The 26809-nt window shown below is 49.7% G+C and overlaps 1 protein-coding gene and 1 pseudogene across 1 annotated transcript in view; both read right to left on the bottom strand.

The window, feature by feature from the left end:
* Window positions 1–16: 16 nt before the first annotated feature.
* LOC135971074 (uncharacterized) lies at window positions 17–953 on the bottom strand (annotated as a pseudogene).
* A 15084-nt stretch (window positions 954–16037) lies between these two features.
* The window catches only part of MAML1 (mastermind like transcriptional coactivator 1), a 53830-nt gene continuing 43058 nt past the window's right edge, over window positions 16038–26809 (bottom strand). The window contains exons 3-5 of the mRNA XM_045395060.3: window positions 24540–24779; window positions 22051–22147; window positions 16038–19406 (exon numbers count right to left, since the gene is read on the bottom strand). Coding sequence (XP_045250995.2) covers window positions 18430–19406; window positions 22051–22147; window positions 24540–24779 — 1314 coding nt within the window. The 3' untranslated portion in view covers window positions 16038–18429. The remainder of the gene's footprint in view (window positions 19407–22050; window positions 22148–24539; window positions 24780–26809) is intronic.

Below are 26809 nucleotides of genomic sequence, written 5' to 3'. Positions count from 1 at the left end.
TGTCTGGAGCCCTGGGTGTCCCCCTTGCCCTGCCTGGAGCGCCCCCGGCCACCTCCCTCGCCCCGCCTGGAGCGCCCCTGGCCTCCCAGTCTAAGCAGTTGTGCCTAATGGCCGCTTCCTCTTTTGGCTTGAGTGGGTTTGCAGTGGCTTTTGGTCAGACGTGGCAAAGTCCAGACTGACCCAGAAGCATGGGCAGGAGCTGGGGGAGGCCACACGCAGGTACAGTCCGTGCTGCAGGGGTCGGGCCGCATGGCTCTGCCCTCGCACCTGGTCCTTCCTTGCTGCCCCAAGCCCAGCTCCAGCCTGAGGCTTGGAGCCTGCCGGGCTCTCTCAGAATCCCTTCTTCCTCCTGCTCTGGGTGTCGCCCCCGCCCCCGCCCCCAGAAACCAGATATGCCCCAGCTGGGGGCTCTGTGTGCTCCTCCAGGGCAGGGGCCAGGGCTCAGGTGCGGCCCCTGCTTTAGACCAAGGTGTGACAGTCAGCTTGGGGCTCAGTGATGGAAGAGTGCCTCCTAGATCCTGGGACACAGATGCAGTGCCAGGGAGCAGTGGTGGCCGCGTCCTCAGACTGCCCACTCAGCCTCCTTCCTCCCTGAAACCTGCCCCACGGGGCCTGCCTGAAGGGTGGGATGCAGGCCACCACACAGTGGTTGACGGTGCCAGTGGGCTGTGCCCAGAGTGCCTGTGTGCACCATGCATGCATATCTGCATGCCCCTTGGTCCGTTGTCACACACCCATGTCTTTGTGCTTGTGGGTGTCCATGTGTCTTCACGAGTCCAGGCCCTCCTGTCGGCCAAGCTCTCATTTCCTCCAAGGCCTGAGTGTCCTCCCTTTGGAGTTCATCCCCTCATTCTGCAGCAGGAAGCCAAAGCCTGACATCAGCAGCTTCTGAGGAAGTCCCCTGGCGGATATGCAGGGCAGGGACCTGGGTCTTGGCCCCAGGAGCCCTCCCCGGGTCTCTTGGTCCCCACCTCCCTCCCTCTGAGCCTATCCAGGCTATCAGGGCCCTGCCTGGGCTCAAGCCAGCTCAAGCTGACAGAAGGGCCAGCCAAGCCCCCACCCCTGCTCAGGCCACCCAGCTTCCATCTTCCTGTCTAGCTCTGGAGGCACCAGTATAAGGAGGGAAGCGAAAGCTTCTCCCTGAGCCTCCACAGAGCCCTAAGGAGCCTGTGATGCCCACCCACCAGGACCTCTGGGAGGCAGAAAGGCTGGCAGAACCATTGCACAGAAAAGAAATCACAACTTCTGGCCGGGCGCGGTGGCTCAAGCCTGTAATCCCAGCACTTTGGGAGGCCGAGACGGGGGGATCACGAGGTCAGGAGTTCGAGACCATCCTGGCTAACACGGTGAAACCCCGTCTCTACTAAAAAATACAAAAAACTAGCCGGGCGAGGTGGCGGGCGCCTGTAGTCCCGGCTACTCGGGAGGCTGAGGCAGGAGAATGGCGTAAAAACCCGGGAGGCAGAGCTTGCAGTGAGCTGAGATCCGGCCACTGCACTCCAGCCTGGGCGACACAGCGAGACTCCGTCTCAAAAAAAAAAAAAAAAAAAAAAAAAAAAAAAAAAAAAAAAAAAAAGAAAGAAATCACAACTTCTGTGGAGTAGATCATAAGTGGTGCATAACTCAGACCCTGAGCTTGAACAACACAGTTTATTTATAAATCATTTTATATTTGAGACAGGATCGTGCTCTGTTGCCCAGGCTGGAGTGCAGTGCCTCAACATGCCTCACTGCATCCTGGAACTCCTGGGCTCAAGCAATCCTCCCACCTCAGCCTCCCAAGTAGCTGGGACCACAGGCTCTAATTTTTTTTTTTTTTTTTTTCCCAGAGATGGAGTCTTGCTATGTTGGTCAGGCTGGTCTCAAACTCCTGGGCTCAAGTGATCCTCTGCCTCAGCCTCCCAAAGTGCTGGGATTACAGGCTATTTTATTTTATTTATTTATTTATTTATTTTTTATTTTTTTTTTTTGAGACGGAGTCTTGCTCTGTCGCCCAGGCTGGAGTGCAGTGGCCGGATCTCAGCTCACTGCAAGCTCCGCCTCCCGGGTTTACGCCATTCTCCTGCCTCAGCCTCCCAAGTAGCTGGGACTACAGGCGCCCGCCACCACGCCCGGCTAGTTTTTTGTATTTTTTAGTAGAGACGGGGTTTCACCGTGTTAGCCAGGATGGTTTCGATCTCCTGACCTCATGATCCACCCGTCTCGGCCTCCCAAAGTGCTGGGATTACAGGCTTGAGCCACCGCGCCCGGCCGCTTATTTTAGACTTACAAAAAAGTTGCCAAAATCTACAGTCTCAGTGAGGCGCGGTGGCTCACGCCTGTAATCCCAACATGAGGTCAGGAGATCGAGACCATCTTGGCTGACACAGTGAAACCCCGTCTCTACAAAAAGTACAAAACATTAGCCAGGTGTGATGGCAGGCGCCTGTAGTCCTAAGGAAGGAGACCACTACTACTCCTGCTGACCTCCTCCCCCGCCACCTTGCCTAGTTCACAAAACAGGAGGAAAGACAGAAAGAAACAAAAGTAAGATAAATAGCCAGACAACCTTGGCACCACCACCCGGCCCTAGGAGTTAAACAAAGTAATAATAATAACATCAACCCCTGGCCTAAACTACTTATGTTATCTGTAAATTCCAGACACTGTAAGATAAAAAGCATTGTAAAACTTTCTGTTCTGTTAGCTGATGCATGTAGCCCCCAGTCACGTTCCCCACACTTGCTTGATTTATCATGACCCTTTTACATGGATCCCTTAAAGTTGTAAGCCTTTAAAAAGGCCGAGTATTTCTTCTTCAGGGAGCTCGGCTCTTAAGACGCGAGTCTGCCGACGCTCCCGGCCGAATAAAAAACCTCTTCCTTCTTTAATCTGGTGTCTGAGGAGTTTTGTCTGCGGCTCGTCCTGCTACAGTCCCAGCTACTCGGGAGGCTGAGGCAGGAGAATGGCGTGAACCCGGCAGGCGGAACTTGCAGTGAGCCGAGATCGCGCAACTGCACCCCAGCCTGGGTGACAGAGGGAGACTCTGTCTCAAAAAAAACAAAAACAGAAACATAGACTTAGATAAAACATTTGTGAATCATACATATGATTTTTAAAAACCACTTTGTATTCAGAATATATAAAAACTCTCAAAACTGGATAGTGAGAAGACAGTTTCCTGAGTAATGTGTGCGGATCCCTGTAGGGCAGGGATCACTTGCGGCACAGCTGAGAACTGATTCAGTCTGGAAGTGGCCTGGGATCATGAGAGCCTGAGTCTTTACTGGGGCAGCTAGCCTGGCTTCTCTCTGCTTCTCTGTTCTTTTCTTTTCTTCTTTTTTTTTGAGATAGAGTCTTGCTCTGTCGCCCACACTGGAGTGCAGTGGCCGGATCTCAGCTCACTGCAAGCTCCGCCTCCCGGGTTCAAGCAATTCTCCTGCCGCAGCCTCCCAAGTAGCTGAGACTACAGATGCCCGCCACCACACCCACCTAATTTTTTTGGTATTTTTTAGTAGAGATGGGGTTTCACCATGTTAGCCAGGATGGTCTTGATCTTCTGACCTTGTGATCCACCCACCTCGGCCTCCCAAAGTGCTGGGATTACAGGCGTGAGCCACCGTGCCCGGCCTATTTATTTTATTTTTTTGAGACAGAGTCTTACTCTCTTGCCCAGGCTGGAATGCAGTGGTGTGATCTCAGCTCACTGCAACCTCCGCCTCCTGGGTTCAAGCAATTCTCCTGCCTCAGCCTCCTGAGTAGCTGGAATTACAGGCATGCACCAACATGCCCAGTGTATTAGTCCGTTTTCACGCTGCTCATAAAGATATACCCAAGTCGGGGCAATTTACAAAAAAAGAGGTTTATTGGACTTATAGTCCCACATGGCTGGGGGGGCCTTACAATCATGGCAGAAGGCAAAGAGGAGCAAGTCACATCTTACGTGGATGGCAGCAGGCAGAGAGGAGCTTGTGCAGGGACACTCTTGTTTTTGTTTTTGTTTGTTTCTTTGTTTTCTGGAGTGCAGTGGTGTGATCTCAGCTCCTCTGCAACCTCTGCCTCCCAGGTTCAAGCGATTCTCCTGCCTCACCCTCCTGAGTAGCTGGGATTACAGGTGCCCGCAACCACACCCAGCTAATTTTTTGTATTTTTATAAAAAGTACAAAAAAATACAGCCTGCCCATGTTGGGGGCTGTGATCCACCCGCCTTGGCCTCCCAAAGTGCTGGGATTACAGGCGTGAGCCACCAAGCCTGGCCAATTTGACGGTTTTAAAAACAGGAGTTTCCCAGGCTGGGCCTGTCCTCACTTGAGGTCAGGAGTTCAAGACCGGCCTGCCCAACATGGCAAAACCCCGTCTCTACTAAAAATACAGAAATTAGCTGGGCATGGTGGCATGCACCTGTAATCCCAGCTACTCAGGCGGCTGAGACAGAATCACTTGAACCCAGAAGGTGGAGGTTGCAGTGAGCTGAGACTGCGCCATTGTACTCCAGCCTGGGCAAAAATTCAAGTTACTGCACTTTTGATCTCTTGCCACTAAGAAAGGCACATAGGCCTTGGTGGGTCTTTGGAGGTTTTGGATGCAACACAGTTCACACTTGGGACTGCTGCTTTGACTCCTGCCAGGATGCAGGGCCAGCGACCTCCTGCTGGGTTCACAAAATCGAGCACACCCCTGGTGCTAGAAATAACTGTGGTACAGACAGAGCCAGGTGGCGTTTCTAGCAGATGCCTCGTAAGAGAGTCACAGTGCATAACCTTATGATCCCAGATCCAGGCTGTGTGTTCCCCAGCAGAGGATGGACATTGTTCCAAAAACAAAACAAAACTGGACGTTGGGACATTGGGGCACGAAGTGACTGTGTGGCCAGAGCAGTCTGCCACAGGAGCTGGTTCTGTTGGGCCCAAGAAGTCCAACAGTGGGGCGGGCCCAAGGCCATCCTTCCACTGCAATGGAAGTGGTGCTCCAGCACCCACGGCGTCCCAGTGCACAGGTAAGCACAAGCAAGCTCCTATGTCACCCACTGCTGTGACTCCAGCATGCTTCCTGACAGTAGCCAAAACCTGCCCCCAGGGAGAGGCTCTCTTTCACCAACAGCTTGTGTTTCCAGGTTCCTGATGGTGTCTCTTGATGCACAGAAGCTCTTAAATTGACTGTAACAAATGAATCAGTGTTTTACCTTATGGTTAGCTCTTTTTGTGTCTTATCTAAGAAATTCTTCCCAATTCTGAGGTAATCAAGATAGTCTCCCATATTCAGGTCTGCAATCTACTGTAGTCCCAGCTACTCGGGAGGCTGAGGCAGGAGAATTGCTTGAACCCGGGAGGCAGAGGTTGCAGTGAGCAGAGATTGTGCCACTGCACTCCAGCCTGGGCGACAGGGTGAGACTCTGTCTCAAATTAAAGAAAAAAAAAAAATTCATTCATGAGGGTTCTGCCCTCAGGACCCAGTCACCTCTTAGTAGGCCCCACCTCCCAAACTGTTGCATTGGGGATTAAATCCAGCACATGAGCGTCTGGGGCATGCATTTAGCTCATTTGCTTTTTCTGGGTATTTCATATAAATGGAACTATACAATATGTGGTCTTTCGTGTCTGGCACAACTTAGCAAAATGTTTTTGAGGTCTTTGTAGTATTTTCACAACTTTTTTGTAAGGTTGAAAATATTTCAAAATGAAAAGCTAAAAAAAGAAAACATGGCCAGGCACGGAGGCTCATGTCTGTAATCCCAGCACTTTGGGAGGCCGAGGCGGGTGGATCACCTGAGGTCAGGAGTTGGAGACCAGCCTGGCCAACATGGTGAAACCTTGTCTCTATGAAAAACTACAAAAATTAGCCAGGCATGGTGATGGGCACCTGTAATCCCAGCAGCTACTCGGGAGGCTGAGGCAGGAGAATCGCTGACTCCTGCCAGGATGCAAGGCAAGCAACCTCCTGCTTGGTTCACAAAATCCAGAGGCGGAGGTTGCAGTGAGCCAGGATCGCGCCACCGCACTCCAGCCTGGGCAACCGAGTGAGACTCTGTCTCAAAAAAAACAAAACAAAACAAAACAACCCATGAATTGCTTGTGGCCCCTTCCCTCATGGAAGGGACTCAGTTTGCACCAGGTGGTTGGTTAGTCTCCTTACTCAGTCCCTTGAGGAGACCAACACCGGACTCTGTCGCTGGCAGGCTGGATACTTGGGCACTTGGGTGGCAGATCTGGATTCGTCTTGGGGAGCCAGAGCCATGATGCTGGGATCCTGCTCAGCCCCACCCGTCACTGTTGCTTACTGCTCATGAGCCCACCTTGCTGGGCCCAGCACTCGGGGGCCATGACAGAGGCTGGCTGGTGGTTACTGCCGCTGAAACTGGGACTCAACTTTGCTGTGTTTGCAGCAGACTGCTGTCAGCTGCTAGGGACCATTTGCGTCTTGTTGGGCCCAGACTGGAAAATCAAATGAGCATCTATGGCTGGGCACGGTGGCTCACTCCTGTAATCCCAGCACTTTGGGAGGCCAAGGTGGGCGGATCCCCTGAGGTCAGGAGTTCGAGACCAGCCTGGTCAACATGGTGACACCCCATTTCTACTAAAAATACAAAAATTAGCTGGGCGTGGTGGTAGGCACCTGTAATCCCAGCTACTTGGGAGGGTGGGGCAGGAGAATTGCTTGAACCTAGGGGGCGGAGGTTGCAGTGAGCCGAGATCGTGCCACTCTACTCCAGCCTGGGCAACAAGAGCGAAATTCCATCTCAAAAAAAAAAGTATCTATGAGGCAGACCACCACCCTGCATCCGACCCACTGGGAAGCAAGGCTCCCTGTCATTTATTCTCTGGGTCTTCCCCACTGTGGCAGCTCTTGCTTCCCAGGCCAATACCCAGTGTGAGGCTTCTGTCAACTATCAAGTGAGTCCTTTTTGATTACATACGAAGGCCAAGGAAATGGCTGGGTGGACCTGTGGACCCAGAGGTCCCACTGGGTGCTGGGCCTAGGCCAGGATTCCCTTTCTTCTTTTTTTTTTTTTTTTTTTTGAGATGGAGTTTTATTCTTGCTCCATCAGTAATAGCCAAAAATTGCTTGTTGTCTTCGTAATATTTGTTTCCATATTTTTCTTTCCCCACTAATGTGCCAACCCGCCCATCATTTGCCCTGAAAAAACTTCGTAACTAGCCATGGAGGCAGCTGTAGCTGCTGACCTGCTGCAGGCTGTGCTTCAGACCTGCAGTCATTTGGCCTCATCCTTCAGGCTGTGGTACTGGGGGAACCCGCCCCCGATAGTTAACGTGGGTTCTTTTCTATTTCCCTAAGCATTGGCTGGTCTGAGAAATAAAGAGAAAGAGTACAAAAGAGAGAAATTTTAAAGCTGGGTGTCCGGGGGAGACATCACATGTCAGCAGGTTCCATGATGCCCCCTGAGCTGCAAAACCAGCAAGTTTTTATTAGCGATTTTCAAAAGGGGAGGGAGTGGACGAATAGGGTGTGGGTCACAGAGATCCCATGCTTCAAAGGCAATAAAATATCACAAAGCAAATGGAGGCAGGGCGAGATCACAGGACCATAGGACGGGGCAAAATTAAAATTGCTAATGAAGTTTTGGGCACGCATTGCCATTGATAACATCTTATCAGGAGACAGGGTTTGAGAGCAGACAACCGGTCTGACCAAAATTTATTAGGTGGGAATTTCCTCGTCCTAATAAGCCTGGGAGTGCTACAGGAGACCAGGGCTTATTTCATCCCTTCGCCTTCGACCATAAAAGACAGCCATCCCTAAAGTGGCCATTTCAGAGGCCTACCCTCAGGGGCCATTCTCTTTCTCAGGGATGTTCCTTGCTGAGAAAAATAATTCAGTGATATTTCTCCTATTTGCTTTTGAAAGAAGAAAACTATGGCTCTGTTCCGCCCGGCTCAGCGGCAGTCAGAGTTTAAGGTTATCCCCCGTGTTCCCTGAACATTGCTGTTATCCTGTTCTTTTTTCAAGGTGCCCAGCTTTCATATTGTTCAAACACACACGCTCTACAAACAATCTGTGCAGTTAACGCAATCATCACAGGGGCCTGAGGCAACATATAACCTCCTCAGTTTACGAAGATGATGGGATTAAGAGATTAAAGACAGGCCAGGCGCGGTGGCTCAAGCCTGTAATCCCAGCACTTTGGGAGGCCGAGACGGGTGGATCACGAGGTCAGGAGATCGAGACCATCCTGGCGAACACCGTGAAACCCCGTCTCTACTAAAAAAATACAAAAAACTAGCCGGGCGAGGTGGCGGGCGCCTGTAGTCCCAGCTACTCGGGAGGCTGAGGCAGGAGAATGGCGTAAACCTGGGAGGCGGAGCTTGCAGTGAGCTGAGATCCGGCCACTGCACTCCAGCCCGGGCTACAGAGCGAGACTCTGCCTCAAAAAAAAAAAAAAAAAAAAAGAGATTAAAGACAGGCATAGGAAATCACAAGGGTATTGATTGGGGAAGTGATAAGTGTCCATGAAATCTTCACGAGTTATGTTCAGAGACTGCAGTAAAGACAGGCGTAAGAAAGTATAAAAGTATTAATTTGGGGAACTAATAAGTGTCCATGAAATCTTCACAATTTATGTTCTTCTGCTATGGCTTCAGCCAGTCCCTCCGCTCGGGGTCCCTGACTTCCCGCAACACTGCAGCTACATTTATACTGCACCTTTACATTTCTCTTAACTACAAATGTGCCACGTAGTGTTTGCATGTGTAAGTTTTAACCAAAAAGACTTTTTTTTTTTTTTTTGAGATGGGAGTCTTGCTCTGTCCCCCAGATTGGAGTGCAATGGCGTGATCTCGGCTCACTGCAATCTCCGCCTTCCAGGTTCAAGTGATTCCCCTGCCTCAGCCTCCCAAATAGCTGGGATTACAGGCGCCCACCACCACGCCCAGCTAATTTTCATATTTTTAGTAGAGACCGGGTTTCACCAGGTTGGCCAGGCTGGTCTCAAACTCCTGACCTCAGGTGACCCACCTGCCTCGGCCTCTCAAAGTACTGGGATTACAGGCATGAGCCACCGTGCCCAGCAAAGAAACTTTTTTTCTGAGACAGGGTCTTGCTATGTGCCCAGGCAGGAGTACAGTGGTGTGACCTTGGTTCACTGTAGCCTCAAACTCCTGGGCTCAAGTGATCCTCCTATCTCAGCCTCCCAAGTAGCTAGGACAATAGGCATGTGCCACCATATCAAGCTAATTGTAGAGATGAAGGTCTCACTGTTTCCCAGGCTGGTCTGGAACTTCAAGTGACTCTCCCACCTCAGCCTCCCAACGTGTTGAGATTACACACGTAAGCCGCTGCACCTAAATTCTAACTTTCTGTAATAGATTTGTGTATATTTTATGGTAGTAAATGATAAAATAGACTAGTACCTATATACATTTTATGCGTCCATGACACACCTAGCTTTTTCTTAATTTGTTCAGTATCTCTAAGGCAACATGGTTCAGTTGTGAGTTTTTTCCAATTGTCACAAATTTCAAAAAAAATTTCCAATATATTTATTGAAAAAACCCCACGTGTAAGTGGCCCCAGGCAGTGAAGACCTGTGTTGTTCAGGGGTCAGTTGCATTTCCTCTCCCACACCTGCTTCGCTGGGCATTCAGTCCCTTCCTGCAGAGCTGCCACAGTTGCCTGAGTTGCTGTTCTCTTCCTTGTGGGCCATGGCTTCCTGGGAAGCTTCAGAGAGCTGAGCTGGCAGCTTATGGGCACTGCTTCCTGGGCGCTCTGCCAGAGTGCTGAGTCCTAGGTCATAGCAGAGCCCCCTATGGCCATGCCCTCAAATCTCAGGTACACTCCTGATCCCCACCACCAGCTCATCCTCTTTTTTCTCTGGCAGGCCCAGCACCCTCCTACTGACCTTCTTGGTCCAGGGGCCAGGAGGGGAGGTGAGCACAGATCCTAAGGAGAGGTGGCAGAGGCCTGTGCATGACCTTCAAACGAGAGCAAAGCACCGGCCCTTAACAGGGAGGAGCGGGCTTAGAGATTTTGGTGGGGGGTGGGGGGGCAGGGCTGGGGCATCCAGGTTTTCTAGAGTTCTAGAGTATTGATCCAGATGTCCCCATCCCAGTGTAAGTGTCCCACATTCCTAACTAGGACAATGACCTCGGTATGGCAGACTTGGTAAGGTTGAAAGTTCTACCTTCTTGGAGCTCTGATGCCTTAATAACAACCCCGTGCCTGATCCCTTCAGCTTTGTCCACCCTCCTGCCTGGCCGCCAAGGAAGCCTCTAATGGATCTCACATTGTGCCTTTTCTAGTGATTAATCATGGTCAGCTTTTCATTATCTTTCTCCGAGGCATCACCTATAACCCCAGCAAAATCTCTCTCAAGGTCAGTCACTCCTCCACTTACACTTCCCAAAGGCCCAGGGTACTCTATTCCCTTCCCCAGTGTCACCATGGCGAACGTTTCACAGTTCCCCTTTACAGCTATCCCACTTGCCACTGGTGATGGGGTCATCGTGGCCAGCAGCGAGCCAGCTTACAGTCGGCTTCCTGGGACCACTCCCCACACCAACTCTCTCGAGCCAGGTGCCCCAAAGGCAGATTTCAAAGGGCATCAGCACCACTCATAAGGGAGCAAGGGCTGCTGGACTGGGCAAGTGAGAGGTGGAACTGAGAAGCGGATGCAGCAGAGGCCTCAGCCGACAGCACTGGTGCAGTGGAGCCAGGATGGCTCTTTGGAGATGTCCCAAATTGAGGCAAGGGGGTTGGGGTCTCCATACTCCCATATTGACAAGTCTCCAGACATGGGCTGCCCCTGGAAGAAGGCGTAACTTTGGGCAGCTCCCTTCCACTGAACACAACTCCCAGAAAGAGTCAGCTGTGAGCTGGCCGCAGCTCCTAACAGTGAGTGTCCAACACTCCTGGAAATGAGTCTCAGTCCTGAAAGGTATCTGGAGTGTAGCAGTCTCCGTGACCGTCCACTCAGGCTGGTCCAGTCTCCCAGGTTTGGGACAGCCACAGAGAGGCTCCACGTACGGTTGGCAGTGGCACACTCAGGCTTAGACTCGCCCTGGTCTCCTGCTGTAGTGTTCCTATAATGCCACAGGTTTACTAAGAAGTGGACCCAGGGGAGGGGAATCCAGGATCAATTGGATAGAGTAGGTTAAATGCAAGGAATGACAGACAGCTGCAAAGTTTAAGGAAAGTGCCTGTTAATGCACAAGCAAGAATCAAAAAGAAGTCACAGATTTATCTTTTTATGTTTTAAGGGACAGGATTGGCTGGGTGTGGTGCCTCACGCCTGTAATCCTAACACTTTGGGAGGCTGAGGCAGGAGGCTCTTGTGAGCCCAGGAGTTTGAGACCAGCCTGGGCAACATAGTAAAACCCTCTCTCTACAAATTTTTTGTTTGTTTGTTTTTTTGAGACGGAGTCTCACTCTGTCACCCAGGCTGGAGTGCAGTGGCATGATCTTGGCTCACTGCAAGCCCCACCTCCTGGGTTCACACCATTCTCCTGCCTCAGACTCCCTAGCAGCTGGGACGACAGGCGCCCGCCACCATGCCAGGCTAATTTTTTAATATTTTTAGTAGAGACGGGGTTTCACCGTGTTAGCCAGGATGGTCTCAATCTCCTGACCTTATGATCCACACACCTGGGCCTCCCAAAGTGCTGGGATTACAGGCGTGAGCCACCGCGCCCGGCTACAAAAAAATTTTCTTTTTACTGAGGCAGGAGAATGGCATGAACCCGGGAGGCAGAGCTTGCAGTGAGCCGAGATCACACCACTGCACTCCAGCCTGGGAGACAGTGCAAGACTCTGTCTTTAAAAAAAAAAAAAAATTAATTAGCTTGGCATGGTGGTACAGGCCTGTAGCCCCAGCTACTCGGGAGGCTGAGGTGGGAGGAATGCTTGAGCTCAGGAGGTGCAGGCTGCAGTGAGCTATGATCATACCACTGCATTCTAGCCTGAGCAATTCATAGTGAGACCATCTCAAAAAAAAAAAAAAAAAAAAAAAAAAAGACAGTCTTGCTATGTTGCCTAGGCTGGAGTGCAGTGGCTATTCACAGGTGAAATCATAGCTCACTGCAGCCCCAAACTCCTGGCCTCAAGCAATCGTCTCTCTTTAGTCTCCTGTGTAGCTGAGGCTACAAGCAAATGCCACCATGCTCAGCAAGATTTAATTTTTTTCATTTTTCAGGCAATGTCTCACTCTGTCACCCAGGCTGGAACGTAGTGGTACCATCATGCTCACTGTGGCCTCGCCCTCCCAGTCTCAAGCAAGCCTCCCACCTCAGCCTCCCTAGTAGCTGCGACTACAGGAGTGTGTCACCACGCTCGGCTGATTTTTTGTAGACATGGGGTCTTACCATGTTGCCCAGAATGGTCCCAAACTACTGGACTCAAGCAATACTCCTGCCTTGGCCTTCCAAAGTGCTGGGATTATAGGTATGAGCCACTGCACCCTGCCAAGATTTAAATTTTTTACTACTTGGGGACTAGGACCTCCTTAGGCCTCTAGCTCTAGATAGGTTGGATGGCACTATCTATAGCTCTTGAAGATTCTACATGTGGTTGGACTCTGTCTCGTGTTACATAAAATAATCTGTTATTACAAGTATAGAACCAGCCTAAAACTTTAAAATTCATGATGAGAAATGATATCAGTAGTAATAAATCCAAAAGTAGTCAGCAAGCATTTGTCTCTGCTACATAAAATGTAGTTAGATCTTAACTTAGTAAGGACGCAAAATTTCAGTTTTTCGTCCTCAGTCTTGAAAAGTTCTGCTTTCCAGGCACAAAGAAAAGTGGAGGCCGCCCCATTGATCCCACATAGCAATCTAACATGGCCTGCTGCTTCTCACCACAGCCCACGTGGTCAGGGCTTGCTTAAGGTCGCCTGCAGTGTGGAAATCCTGAGTCAGTCCGTGCTGCAGCCCTGTCCCCAGCAGGCAGCTGCTGCATTTATGTGTTTTCGCAGCCAATGGCATCTAGTTCTTCCTAATGTACGTTACCCTTCCCAGAAGATTGACAGGGTGGTGGATCCTTGAATTCTGCCCTTGTGACGCTGGTTTCTGCTTTGGGTGGGAGTCTGAAGTTATCTTTCCTAACTTCCATGAAATGTTTTTCATGCACTAGCTAAACTGCGGCTCAGCTTACGCAACCATGCAAAGAGGGTATTATCCATGAAGTGTAAGTAAAGCCAATCTGAAGAGTGGCCAGGACATTAACTGCTTGAAGGCAAAAGGGGGAAGAAAAGTCCAGTAAAGAAAATTTGTCACTACTCACCATTTCTTGTGCTGGCCAGGGCAGTGCCTGGAACACTTAAGTTCAGCCACTAGCTTTGGACCAAGTTCGCAGGCAGCTAACATCTTGCATCTTTCAACATCTTCAGAGCCACATTGCCAGCTCCAGGCATCAGCTGGCTGGCCTGCAGGGAGCATTATTGATCATGCCACCAACCATGGTGTGCCATCCAACTCCAGGGGCAAACAGGAGACCCTGGAGCTTGTCCTTGACTTACCTCGGGCATCTTCTGAGGCTGGACTTGGGGAGGTGGGCAGGCTTTGCCCAGGCTGGCAGAGGTTTCAGAACAGCACAGGCCTGCAATGCAGGTTTACTGCAGCTCACAGGCACCTGGAGGATGGCAAGAGCCACCATCCTACTAAATGCAGTGGCATACTGCTTGCTTTTAAATATGTGGTTTTTTTTGTTTTTTGTTTTGAAATAGAGTCTAGCTTTGTCACCCAGGCTGGAATGCAGTGGCACGATCTTGGCTCACTGCATGCAATCTCTGCCTCTCAGGTTCAAGCCTGCCTCATTCTCCCAAGTAGCTGGGACTCCCAATGAGGTTCTCCTGCCTCATTCTCCCAAATAGCTGGGACTACAGGCGCATGCCAACACACCCAGCTAATTTTTGTATTTTTAGTAGAGACGGGGTTTCACCACGTTGGTCAGGCTGGTCTCGAACTCTTGACCTCCGGTGATCTGTCTGCCTGGGCCTCCCAAAGTGCTGGGATTACAAGCGTGAGCCACCACGCCCGGCCTGCTTTTAAATTTAACACATGTGCAGGCATCTGTTAACTTGCTCCTCAGCACTCCTCCCTCTTCCTGTTAATTGCACTTTTTTTTTTTGAGACAGGGTTTCTGCTGCCCAGGCTGCAGTGCAATGGTATGATCTTGGCTCACTGAAGCCTCAACCTCCGGGGTTGAAGTGATCTTCCCACCTCAGCCTCCTGAGTAGCTGGGACCACAGGTGTGTGCTACCATGCCTTTTTTTCTTTTTTCAGAGACAGGGTCTCTCTATGTTGCCCAGGCTGGTCTCAGTGATCCTCCCACCTTGGCCTCCCAAAGTGCTGTGATTAGGCCTATGTTGTGTGTCACTTTCTTAACAGACTTACATTGCTACCATATCTACAGTAGTCTGTGGCCCATCCCAGCCTCTGCAGCCCCACTGCCCTCTATCTCATTACCTGGCTTTAGTTCTCCCTCACACTTACCTGACCTGTGTGATAACTCCTTCCCATGAGACCGTGAGCTCTGCGGTGCAGGAACCTTGCCTTCCTGTACTGCTGCAATTTCTGCCATATTCCCCGCCTCTAGGGCAATGCCTGGCCGCAGCAAGTTCTCCCTAAACATTTGCCGAGTCGAACTGTCCCTTACCGAGTCCTCCTCCATCACCCGCAAGCCTGGCTGGTGACCTGGAGACTCGGGTGGTGGCAGGCTGCAGGGATCTGGAACTGCCTGGGCCTTGCCACTACTGAGGCCTGGCCATCCGACGTCTCCTTTGATTCTGAAAGTTACTGGGAACCTTAAAAATGGGCTGTAGGAAAATAACTTAAAGGATTATATTAGCCAGATTTCTTTTCTACTGGCTTACAAGTTAAGAGCCCCAACAAAACCATTATTCCAAATGACTACGTCCAACACCTTCATAAATATTTTAAATGACTGCATCCTATCTCATGGAGTGGAAGCACCAGTTTGCTTAACCAACCCCCTAGGGCAGCAGTTCAGCGTCTCGTAAGTTTCTGCGATTGTAAACAGCAATACTAAGAACACCACTGTGCTGTACCTTTTTCTCTACCCAGAGTCATTTTCAAGGATGGCTTCTCAGAATTACAACTGCCCAGGCAGACACAGCACGAACATTTTAAGGAGCTTGATAACATCTACAAAATTTCTTCCCACAAAAAATCATACAGCAGCCAGCCTCCCATACTGTAGCCAGCACCAGGCGCCGCTCAGCACTGTGCATCTCACAGGCAGAGCCACTCACTTCTGTTCTCATTTGCGTTTCTGGATCACCGCACATAACGTGCATTCTCAGCCAAGAATTCACAGGGAGTCTCCAGAGTTTTCCTCCTTTACTGTGCCTTCTATGGCAAGGCCACGAACACTGTTTCCTGTGTGTCAGATGTCTTTCCCCTTTTTATTAGCGTAATCTAGCTTTCTGAGTCTATCGTGGCACGTCTCCTCGCTATGGTCTCCTGAAGGCCGTTCTTCTCTGCCCTTTGAGGAACTCCAGCTTCTCCCAGGCTGCCCTGCTCCCAGCAAAGCAGAGCAGGGAGAGTTCTGAGGTGAGGGGCCTCATTCACCCTTTCAGTCCAGGCTGCATCATCTGGTCCCCTTTCACAGTGTGCCATGCCACAGCGCACCATTCTTACAATTAAAAAAGGCGAAAACCAAGCCCTATGCTGAAGAGAAACCAAATAGGGCATGCAGCAAACAGACTCAGGGGCAAACCTAACGGTTCTACATGAAGCACGAGAAGCACCCAGCAGCTAAGACAGCAGAGCCATCCGGTCCAGCTCCCCTCCGTCAGCTGCATGGACGCCTGTTGAGTCCCAGGGCACAGGCTGCTTTCTCAGGGTGATGCTAGCTCCAATTTAGTATCTATCAGCAGATAACAGAAGCTCCTCTGAGGCTTCAATCAAACCAACTCCCACCCAACAATGTGCAATAAGAAAGCAGCTAAATCTATGACTCAATGGGCAGTTCTTTAAAAATAAAAATAATAATAAAAAAACAAGAAAAGCAAGCGGCTAAATTACAAAAGAAAACCAATCCCCAAACTTCTGCCAGCAGACCCCAGGTGACATCAAATACAAAGGTTGTTTCCATACTAGCAAAATACTTTATTTTTATAATGATAAAACAAGGAAAGTAAAGATTTCTTTTTGGTGTATACCAGAGTTAAGGGCAGTAGAACAATATGGGGATTAATAGGACTTTTATGCACTTTTGATGACAATAAAAAGTTAACAATGCCAACCGTTTGCCATGAAACTCATCGTAGCCCCCAACACACACATATAAAGGACCATAGTTTTAAAATCTATAAAAGTAAAAAATATACAGTTGGAAGCTCTAGCGCTTATTCCATCTTTCATATAAAATTGTAAACATTTATTTACACAAAGCAAATGTGTATAACAAAAGTCTGAGCACCCTTTTCTTCTGAGTCGTGGCTCCTGGAAGACGGGGCTGTGCACAGAAGCAAAGTCATCTCCTCCCCTGACTCCCGAAAACCAGATTCATAAATAAAGCCATGGGCAGCTCCCTGGGGGGACCCCAAGAATCACATTTTATTGCTATGACACTGCAGCAAGTGAGGAGCCCACTGTGTCGCCGGCCCCAGGACTAAGGCAGAGTGCAGGGCCAGTAAGCCCTGGGGACAGGGGTGGGAGACGGGGCAGCAGCCAGATGGGGTCAAGAGAGGAACAAGGATCCACAACCAGCCTTCAGCCGATTTTTGGGAGAAAAGCCGCTGAGGTCACCCTCTTCCCCTTCAGATTGGGGAACTCGCTCAGAGGGTGGAATTTTCGCTGGCTTTATGATTTACCCCTTCTTTGAGAGCTAAACTGAGTACATGGAAAAGGTAGGGAAGGTGTTTTAAGGAGAAATGGCCGACATACCACCTGGGGTGGCAAATGGCTATTAGAAAAAAAGATCTGAGGGTCCAAGTACCCCCAGTGAGAAAGGCACTGCTGGTGCAAAATAACTACCAATGTGTGTACAACCTCTCGTTCCCTCACCGCGACTCAGGCTGGTTGCATGAATATTTTCCTTGGCTCAATTCTTCACATAGTACTCCTGGATGATCCATTTGGAGACTCCAGGGAAATAAAAACGGGGTTGCAGTTTCTCCATAGAACACTCTGTATCTAAGCCACTTCTCAGCATTCTCTTTTCTCTCCACCATTCTGTGTAAAAGGGTCTCACCCTGTGCTTACCACTTTCGTTACGGGGAAGTGCTCTCTCCATCTTCGTTTTCCAAAAACAGCTCACATGTCATATTTTATTTTGTGAACCCTCAGCTTAGTCAAGTCCACTTGAATCTTTAGAAAGGATGTCTTAGTGTTATAAAGCAATCTCTTTAAAAAGTGCAAGTCATCTGACATGGGAGTGGCAGTTGTTGTCAAACAAAGTGGAATTGCTTCCTCTGGGCCGGCCTGCGGCCTCCTTCCCCAAAACCTTTATGCCAGGGTTCCCTTAGGAATTCTAAGACTCTTGCTTTCCCCCTCCAATGGAGTAAATAATTGTTTTCCATTTGGGCTGCAGAGAGGAAGGAGAGGCAGACAGAAAGGCCACGGGTAAAGGAAAGACATCTGTGCACAACTGCACAGTGACCATGCTCCCACCATGGGCAACATACACGTTCAGAGAAACTGCAGAAGGTGGGGAGACGTAATACTCCAGGACACAGGACCCCCACATCTCTCCCTTGCATATGTAGCCTGGGTCCTGCTGCCAGGACGTGGGAGGAAGGCATTCCAGGGGGCCTTGGGAGGGAGGAGGAGCTGCTAGGAAGACCCTAGCTGTGTCACCCGACCTGCTATTCCATGCCTCCTGTCCCTTTTTGGCATACGCAGTCAACAGCCTGCACTTAGGGAAATAATCTTCCAGTGGCCTCCTTCTCCCCTGAAAGCTGACAAAGAGCAGAAACAAAAAAGGCTCTTAATCAAAAGGAAACCCTAGGTTTCCAATGCCACTTAATTGATTTAAACCATCACCTATCCTAATCTGTTTAAAAACCTTTTGTAAAAAAATTTAAAAATCTTTTCTATGCTACAAATTGCAAATAATTCTGCTATATAAAGTTTCAACAAAAACTTGTCCCTAACACTGGGGTAAGTGGAGAAATCTTGGATAAAATCACCATGATGGCACAGATTTTTATAAGCCTGATATCGTGGGGTTTCACTGTTGTTACTGTTGGTTTTTTGGTCATTTGGATAGAAAACCACCTTTAGAACCCTATCCTGCTGTCCCAACACCAGGTACTGATGCCAGCAGATGGGCTGGGGCCAGCCCGATGGACCGCAAGTGCTGGCCTGAGGGGCGCAGCCACGGACCCTGCCCAGGGCCAGGCCTCACCTGGAGCTTGGGCTCTACTGCCCAGCTCCCCAGGCCATGGGCTTTTGGTCCAAAGTAGTTGCTCTTTCTTTGAATCTGAGAAGAAAAATATAGGATGAATGAACACTAAAAACACTACACATCCTTCCATTACTGAGACCCTAACAGGTCGTCCAAATCATTCATCCACTCCTCTGAAGTCCTGTTCTTCAGCAGGGAGTCGATCAGGTCGGTGTGTCCAGCCACACTAGAGAGCCCACTGCCACCTGGCTGCCCGCTGTAGGCAAAAGGCAGCTCCTGGCCCGCGGTCCGCACAGGGTAGGCCTGGGTACAGTGCAGCCCTGCCCGACTGCCCATCTGTGAGGCAGGGCTCTGGCTGAAGGCCCCCAGCTCAGGCCCTGCTGGACTCAGGCCAGGCAAGCCCTGCTGAGGGGCCGTTGGGGGTGGTGCTGGGGCAGGGGCGCTGGTCCTCTGCTGTGCACTCACTGGGGGTAGCAAGGACCCCACTGCAGCTGCTGAGCTCATGGGAGCCATGGGCCTGTTGGGCACTGCCTGGGAGAACTGCGGGCTAGACATTTTCAGGTGGGCCTGCTGCTGCATGTGGAAACTGGAGGCTGCAGTGAAGGGACTCACGTTGCTGTTCCCCGGGGTCTGGCCACTCAGGGTCGGCATTCCCTGATGCTGCCAGGAGGAATTCTGGCCTCCCATGGCTGGTGACACCCTTGGGACCGGCGGCTTTGTTAAGCCAGGGTTCAGGGTCCCCTTATTGTGCTGCTGGGAGAGGCCAGAGCTTCCCAGAGAGTTCTGCCCATAGGCAGCTGAGACGGAGGCGTTCTGGCCGGTCTGCCGTGGAATGTGGGCATGTCCATTGGTGGCCTGTGGCGGGGGCTGGGCAACTATCTGGGTTATGCCAGAAGCCATGCCATAGAGGCTGCTCTGAGGCATGTTTTGGGAGCCAGGGAACTGAGCCACACCCCGGTCCTGTTGGCCTGAGTTTGCAGGGAGAGAGGAAACTGAAGCATGTCCAGGGCCCATCTGCATCAGATTCCCAGCCTGAGGGAACACTCGAGGACAGCTGGAGTTGGAGGGACCCAAGGTGTTCATGCCGGGCACGGCAGCAGAGGACCCTACAAGACAGAGAAGAGTCTGGCAGTCAGGAGTGGACCACCACGGGGCCCCTCTGAGACCTGAGCCGCAGCACCAGAAGTCTCATGTTCACAGCACACTGGGAAGAAGGCCCTGGGGACCACAGGGCAGAAAGCCTCCCACAGGTGGAATGGAGGACTGGTCTCTGAAACAATGATGGGGTTCAGAAAGGCACAGAGGAAGGGCAAAGCCCCAGGGGAGAGAAAACCAGTAACCTGCTTCATTTAACTTTCAAGCACCCACCAAATTTCTGCTCTGTGGGGACCCTGTGGTGGGCACTGGGGACTCTGAGGTGGGCCCAACGCAAGATCCACCTCTGGGAGGCAAAGTTAGCACATGGCATGATGGGGTGTGATGGGGCACACCTGGCCAGCAGGCTGCAGGGTGCAGGCCAGAAGCCCTGGCATCTGGGAAGCCTTGGGGAAGGCTTCAGAGAGACGGTGATGAATCCACTGGGTTTACAATCACATAAATTTAGCAATTTAACAGTTTGGGGAAAAAGAGCATTCCAGGCAAGTGTGTACAAATGCAGAATCAGAAAAAGGCATCTGGGTGGGAAACTTTCAGAGGCTGGCCGTGGCCAGGGTATGGAGATAGTGGCCAGCTGATTACATATAAAACGGAAGAGCTAGTTCCGGCCAGATAGGGAAGAGCTGTGGATGGCGTATGAATAACGGGGTTGTGGCTGGGCACGGTGGCTCATGCCTGTAATCCCAGTACTTTGGGAGGCCGAGACAGGAGAATCACGAGGTCAGGAGATCAAGACCATACTGCCCCAAACATGGTGAAACCCTGCCTCCACTAAAAATACAAAAATTAGCTGGGTGTGGCGGCGCACGCCCCCAGCTACTCGGGAGGCTGGGGCAGGAGAACTGCTTGAACCTCGGAGGCGGAGGCTGCAATGAGCCGAGATCACGCCTCTGCACTCCAGCCTGGGCGAAAGCAAGACTCTGTCTCCAAACAAACAGAAAAAAAAAGAATGGCGCTGTAAAGCCCAAGAGTGGCTGGACTGAGAGTGCGGCTGAGACCATGCTGGGAAGAGGCTGTTCAGTCATGCAGATGAGGGGGGGCAGACTATGTGGGAATGGGGGGTGGAGGCGCAGGACTGTGTGACAACATCTCACCAGACAATATACCATCTTATGTCACACGATTTATACTATGAAATGACAAGATGGCCAAGGGAGGGAGAAGTCACAGGAAATTACCAGATCTTCACTGAGTACCCACTCTGTGGCAGGTGCTGTGCTGGAGAGAGAGAGCAGAGGATGGAACAGAAAGCACCCCTGTGCTCAGGGAACTGCTGTCTAGGCCTCCTGGCTTAAGCAATAGACACATGGCAACACCATTAACTGAAATAGGTTTTGTGGGTAGGAGAGTCATTGTTCAGAGATTGGCCGTAACTCAGTGCTTTTTTCTTCTTCCTCTCTACTAGCAACTATATAATAAAAATTGGGGCCGGGCACGGCGGCTCACGCCTGTAATCCCAACACTGTGGGAGGCTGAGGCCAGCGGATCACGAGGTCAGGTGTACAAGGCCAGCCTGGCCAACATGGTGAAACCCCGTCTCTACTAAAAACACAAAAATTAGCCGGGTGTGGTGGCAGGCACCTGTAATCCCAGCTACTTGAGAGGCTGAGGCAGGAGAATGGCTTGAACCTAGGAAGTGGAGGTTGCAGTGAGCCAAGATCTTGCCACGCACTACAGCCTGGGTGACAGACCAAGACTCTGTCTCAAAACAACAACAACAAAATTGGATTGAGGAAAAGAGGAGAGCTGAAACAGGCTATTTCATTCCCATCAATAATCCACAAAATGTCAGATGGGTTTGAAGGCAGAAAACACAGGTCAGGCCCATGCTTCTGAGATGCCTGCAGATTTCAACCCCATGTTGACCCCAGGTAGCACAAACATGAAAGCGCACCCGGTCTCTTCCAGACACACAGCTGTGGTCAGTCTCTCTGGGACCCTTTGTAGCAAGATCCCAAATAAGGAAAACCAGAGGTTTCTAGGACATTCCGAGAGGAGCTAGGAGGGCGGGCAGACCAGAACTTACTGTATCCATTCCCTGAAATCTCTGGGCATTTCTGGAGGGATGGCCTATGAAGTTCCCTGGCACATCTCAGAGGCGACAGCTAGACTCAAGTGTGCTTCCTGCCCTTTTCTGGCTGACTGTCCACTAGTGATGCTGCCATCTGTGATACTCAGTGAGCAGATAGGAGGAAAGAAAGAAGCCAAAGGCCATGCAAGTGCATTAAGTCCTCATCTGGAAGATAGGAGAGTCAATTTTTTGAACACATAAAAGCAGAAGCAAAGAACTTTCTTAAGAATTACAGAAGCTATTTCCTGTTGATAAGATGTCCTCCAGCTAGAAATGATTTTGCTTCAGGAAACTGTACAGCCAGGGACCTAGCAAAGGTAGTTCTAGTGGTTTGCCTCTATGCCCTCTTCTCCTGATGCCGTGCAGTAACTAGAAAACCAAGCCCCTTAGGCAAACTGAGGTGTATATGATGACAATGCATGCGTTTGATGAAGTCAAGGCATAGAGCTGGCCAGACAGCAGGGATTCAACCAGCACCAAGCAGCGGCCTCCCCGTCCCTGCTCCTCACGCAGACACCCCCTACCTGTGAACTGTCCAACCTGCTGTGGGAAGCTGCCTTGTGTCGGGTCTTGGTACTGGGGTGGTGGGCGGGTCAGATGGCGCTGAAACTGTTGCTTCTCCTAGAAAATGCCAAGAACCACAAAATAAAACCAACATATAACAAAATCCAAAACACATGGAGTGAGGGAGGTCAGAGAAGAGTAACTTACCCAAGTTTGTTACTCACAAATGGGCTCCTGTGGAAATAGTGCTGATTTCATTTTGGGGTTTTTAAATAGTATGAAACAGATCTAGGAAGCAATGACTTTTTTTAAAGGTAGGTATATCTGTTTTTAAAAAATGGACAGCCAATTAGGAAAATGCAAATCACAGCTACCATGAGATCCCACTAGGATGGCCAGAATCAAAGTCAGTTGATAACAAGCGGCTGGTGAGGATGTAGAGAAACCAGCACCCTCATACACTGCTGGTGAGAATGTAAAATGAGACAGCCTGTGGGAAACAGTCTGACAGTTCCTCCAAAGGTTAAACATAAAAATTACCATGTGATCCAGCAATTCCACTCCCAGGTATCTACCCAAGAAAAATGAAAACAGATGTCTATATGAAAACTTGTACATGAATGTTCACAGCAGCAATACTCATTAACAGCCCAAACAAGAAACCCAAATGTTCATCAACAGATGAATGAATAAAATGTAACACATCCGGCTGGGTGCGGTGACTCACACCTGTAATCCCAGCACTTTGGCAGGCCGAAGCAGGCAGAGCATGAGGTCAGGAGATTGAGACCATCCTGGCTAACACAGTAAAACCCCGTCTCTACTAAAAAAATACAAAAAATTAGCCGGGCATGGTGGTGGGTGCCTGTAGTCCCAGTAACTTGGGAGGCTGAGGCTGGAAAATGGTGTGAACCCAGGAGGCGGAGCTTGCAGTGAGCCGAGTTCACATCACTGCACTTCAGCCTGGGCGACAGTGAGACTCTGTCTCAAAAACAAACAAAGGGCAAACTAACAAACAAAAAATCCATACAATGGAATATTTAATTATCAAGAGGAATGAATTGCTGTTACATAGTACATGATTGAAAATGACATAACATAAATATAAAATGTCCAGAACAAATTTTTTTTTTTTTTTCTGAGGTGGAGTCTCGCTCTGTCGCCCAGGCTGGAGTGCAGTGGCGCCATCTCGGCTCACTGCAAGCTCCGCCTCCCGGGTTCACGCCATTCTCCTGCCTCAGCCTCCCGAGTAGCTGGGACTACAGGTACCCGCGGCCACGCCTGGCTAATTTTTTTGTATTTTTAGTAGAGACGGGGTTTCACCGTGTTAGCTGGTCTCCATCTCCTGACCTCGTGATCTGCCCGCCTCGGCCTCCCAAAGTGCTGGGATTCCAGCCGTGAGCCCCCGCGCCCGGCCCAGAGCAGACAGTTACAGAGACAGAAAGTGGCTCAGGAGCTGGAGGGGCTGGGTGGCTGGGAGAATGGCTGCTCATGGGTATGGGATTTGTTTTAGGGTAACGAAAATGTCTTCTAAAATGGATTGTGGTAATGGCTGCACAGCTCTGTGATATACTAAAAATGACTAAATTGTTCACTTAAGTGGGTGAAGTATATGTTGTGTGAATTACATTGCAATAAAGCTGCTTTTTTTAAAGGCAGAACTGAGGCAATGATTGTCCTCAATGAACTTCACTATCTGGAGCCAGTTCTTATGTCTTAAAGATGTAATTTAAGGCCGGGCGCGGTGGCTCACGCCTGCAATCTCAGCACTTTGGGAGGCCAAGATGGGTGAATCACTTGAGGTCAGGAGTTTAAGACCAGCCTGGCCAACATGGTGAAACCCCATCTCTACTAAAAACACAAAAATTAGACAGGCAGGGTGGTTCTCACCTGTAGTCCCAGCTACTTGGGAGGCTGCGGCAGGAGAATTGCATGAACCCCAAGGTGGAGGTTGCAGTGAGCTGAGATCGCGCCACCGCAGTCCAGCCTGGATGACAGAGCAAAACTCTGTCTAAAAAAAAAAAAAAAAAAAAACTCGCACTCGCACTCGCAACCCTTAGTGCCTGCACACTACACTTGGTGACCAAGCGAGTGAACTGTGTGCCCTTCAGGGATAACTTCACTTCCCTCTTCTCGTTCTGGATTATGACAGGCTCTGTAAGGGCAGCAAAGCTGACCCCATAGTGGACTGACAGACACGTGAGCTCAGTGGCTTGGAAGCTGCTGACCAGAAACATGGGAAAATGTCCCTTCCACAAACAGTTTGAGCCCCAGAGTCTGCCTTGAGTACTCTCCACTAAGTGACACACAGCAGCTTCTGACATAAGACTACCCCCGTCTGAGAAATGCCACATTCCTGGAAAGGGGTTTTTAAAAGGCAAAGCACTCTAACGACAGGCAAGAAAGTCAGTGCAAATCCACACACACGAGCAGAAGGTGTGACTGCAGCAGTGACTCAGGGTGCAGGCAAAGGTGGGAAGTGGTGGTTTCCTTCCACCTTTCTTTTTACCTGTTCTGCCAGAAGGTGTTGTTGCCTCTGAAGGAACTGCTGTTGCTGTAAATGCTTTTGCTGCTGCTCCCTTTGTTTCTGCTGGTCCAAAAGCAACTGATGCTGCTTCATTACAGCGGCCTGTTGCTGGCTGCTGAGATAGGGGGAGCTGTTGTGGGAGCTGGCCACGGACACGGCAGGCGGCTGGGTCCCAACACTGGCAGCCTGAGCTGGCACCGGGACACTGGAAGGGTTCTGCTCCTGTCAACACAGATAGAGGACTGTGAAGTCTCCAAGCTCTGATCAGACCAAATAAGCTCCATCCAGTGAGAGTCTCATTCAAGGTTCACTCTCTTGAAGCCAAGTCTCTGCTTCCCTTCTGACCTCCAACAACCATCCCATAGGGCTGGAGCACAGACCAAAAGTGATGACATCTGAGCATACAGGAACCCAGCAACTAACAATTACTCCACACGTGCAAATTTTGCTCCCAGTGACTCACCAGTGACAAAGGTATGGTTTTACATTAAGCAAATGTAAGCTTTCATATTTGCACACGATAGTTCCAGTAAGCAATCAAGGCTTATAAATGCTCCCTCATCAGGACATCTGAGTGCAGAGGGGGCCAAGAGGGGAAGAATACTTTTTTTTTCCTTTGAGATGGAGTTTCACTCTTATTGCCCAGGCTGGACTGCAATGGCGCGATCTCGGCTCACCGAAACCTCTGCCTCCCCGCAACCTCTACCTCCCAAATTCAAGCGATTCCCCTGCCTCAGCCTCCTGAGTAGCTGGGATTACAGGCATGCACCACCATGCCCGGCTAATTTCGTATGCTTAGTAGAGATGGGGTTTCTCCATGTTGGTCAGGCTGGTCTCGAACTTCTGACCTCAGGTGATCTGCCCACCTCGGCCTCTCAAAGTGCTATAATTACAGGTGTGAGCCACCACGCCTGGCCTAGGGGAAGAATACTTTGAAGGGGGCTTTGGTCAATGGAGACCACTCTGCCCCATGTGCATAAACCTTAGATTTGGAGCTATCTCTGAACGACCTGAAACTGTCCATCTGTACCAGCATTTTACTGGAAGAGACTGCTTAGCTTTTGTCAAATACCCATCCTCAAAAAATACTGAGTATCAATGAGAATTTAACAGATATTCTGTCAGTACACAGACCAAAGGTGAGAGTCATGTCAAAGGCTACCACAACACTATCCCATCATTACTGACATTTAGAAGAAAAGGGGAAAACTTAGCAGAAGATAGGCAAAAAGCAATCATTATTTAAACCAGTTCAACTTGTTGTGCTCCTTTCTAGTTATTCATTCTAAGATTCTGTGGTATAATTTCTTCACTCTAGTCACCAGAAACTTAAGAACTACTGAGACAGCTTCGTAAGGAGCAAAGTGCCGGTACCCAAATGACAAGCACCCTCACTGCGCAGCCGAGTCTTTCTTCAGGCGTTTAATGGCGTGAGACATCTTACTGGCTGAAATAAGTGGAATTATCAGCATTGGGAGATGCTTAAACTGCTTACAGTTTTTGGCTATTGGAAATAACCACACAATGAATATCTTGGATATAACTTTTTCTTTTATTTTGGATTATTTCTTTAGATCAACTTGTAAGGTATATAGTGTCAATGCATATGAACATTTTACAGCATGTGAAAAATATGTAACGTCAAATGACTTCCCAAAAGCAGTGAGCTCATTTACACACTCTCATCAGTACAGGATTGTGTCTATGTCCTCATGATATTACCAGCACTGGGCTTTTTAATTCGCAAAATTTCAGCATGTATTACAAATTCACAAAGGTGTTCACTGCAGGCTTATCTGCAGTAGTAGAAAACAGGAAACAACCCAAAGGGCCATTTTCCATTTGATGCTACCAGGCTTTAGAACCATGATGAAGTAACCACAGAGCTGAGCTGTGCTGGGAAGCAGCACGTGCCTAAAATGTTATAAGCTTACCAAAAATTAGGGAATTTTGTACATGGAGATCTGAAAGGTAATTTAAAAAAAAAAAAAAAAAAAAAGCCAGGCCTCTAGGAAGCACGTTAAATGTAATCTTTATCTGCAAAGCACAGCCACAAATTACTTAATTTAAATCCTATGGCATGAAACACTCACTGGACTAAATGCAGGTGATTCCTCAAACCTTTGTGTAGTTAAAAATCCAGCTATGCTAGGGAACTTTACCCTATTTTTTATTAAGAACCAACCCTGGTTTATTTTATAAATTTCCACTCCCAAGAGAAGCAAAGGATGACAGCAGCTATTCCCTCCTCC

Source organism: Macaca fascicularis, chromosome 6, assembly GCF_037993035.2.
Source record: "Macaca fascicularis isolate 582-1 chromosome 6, T2T-MFA8v1.1".
Classification (NCBI taxonomy): domain Eukaryota; kingdom Metazoa; phylum Chordata; class Mammalia; order Primates; family Cercopithecidae; genus Macaca; species Macaca fascicularis.
The sequence above is the reverse complement of the archived record's forward strand: the minus strand, read 5'-3'. Positions and strand labels throughout refer to the sequence as shown.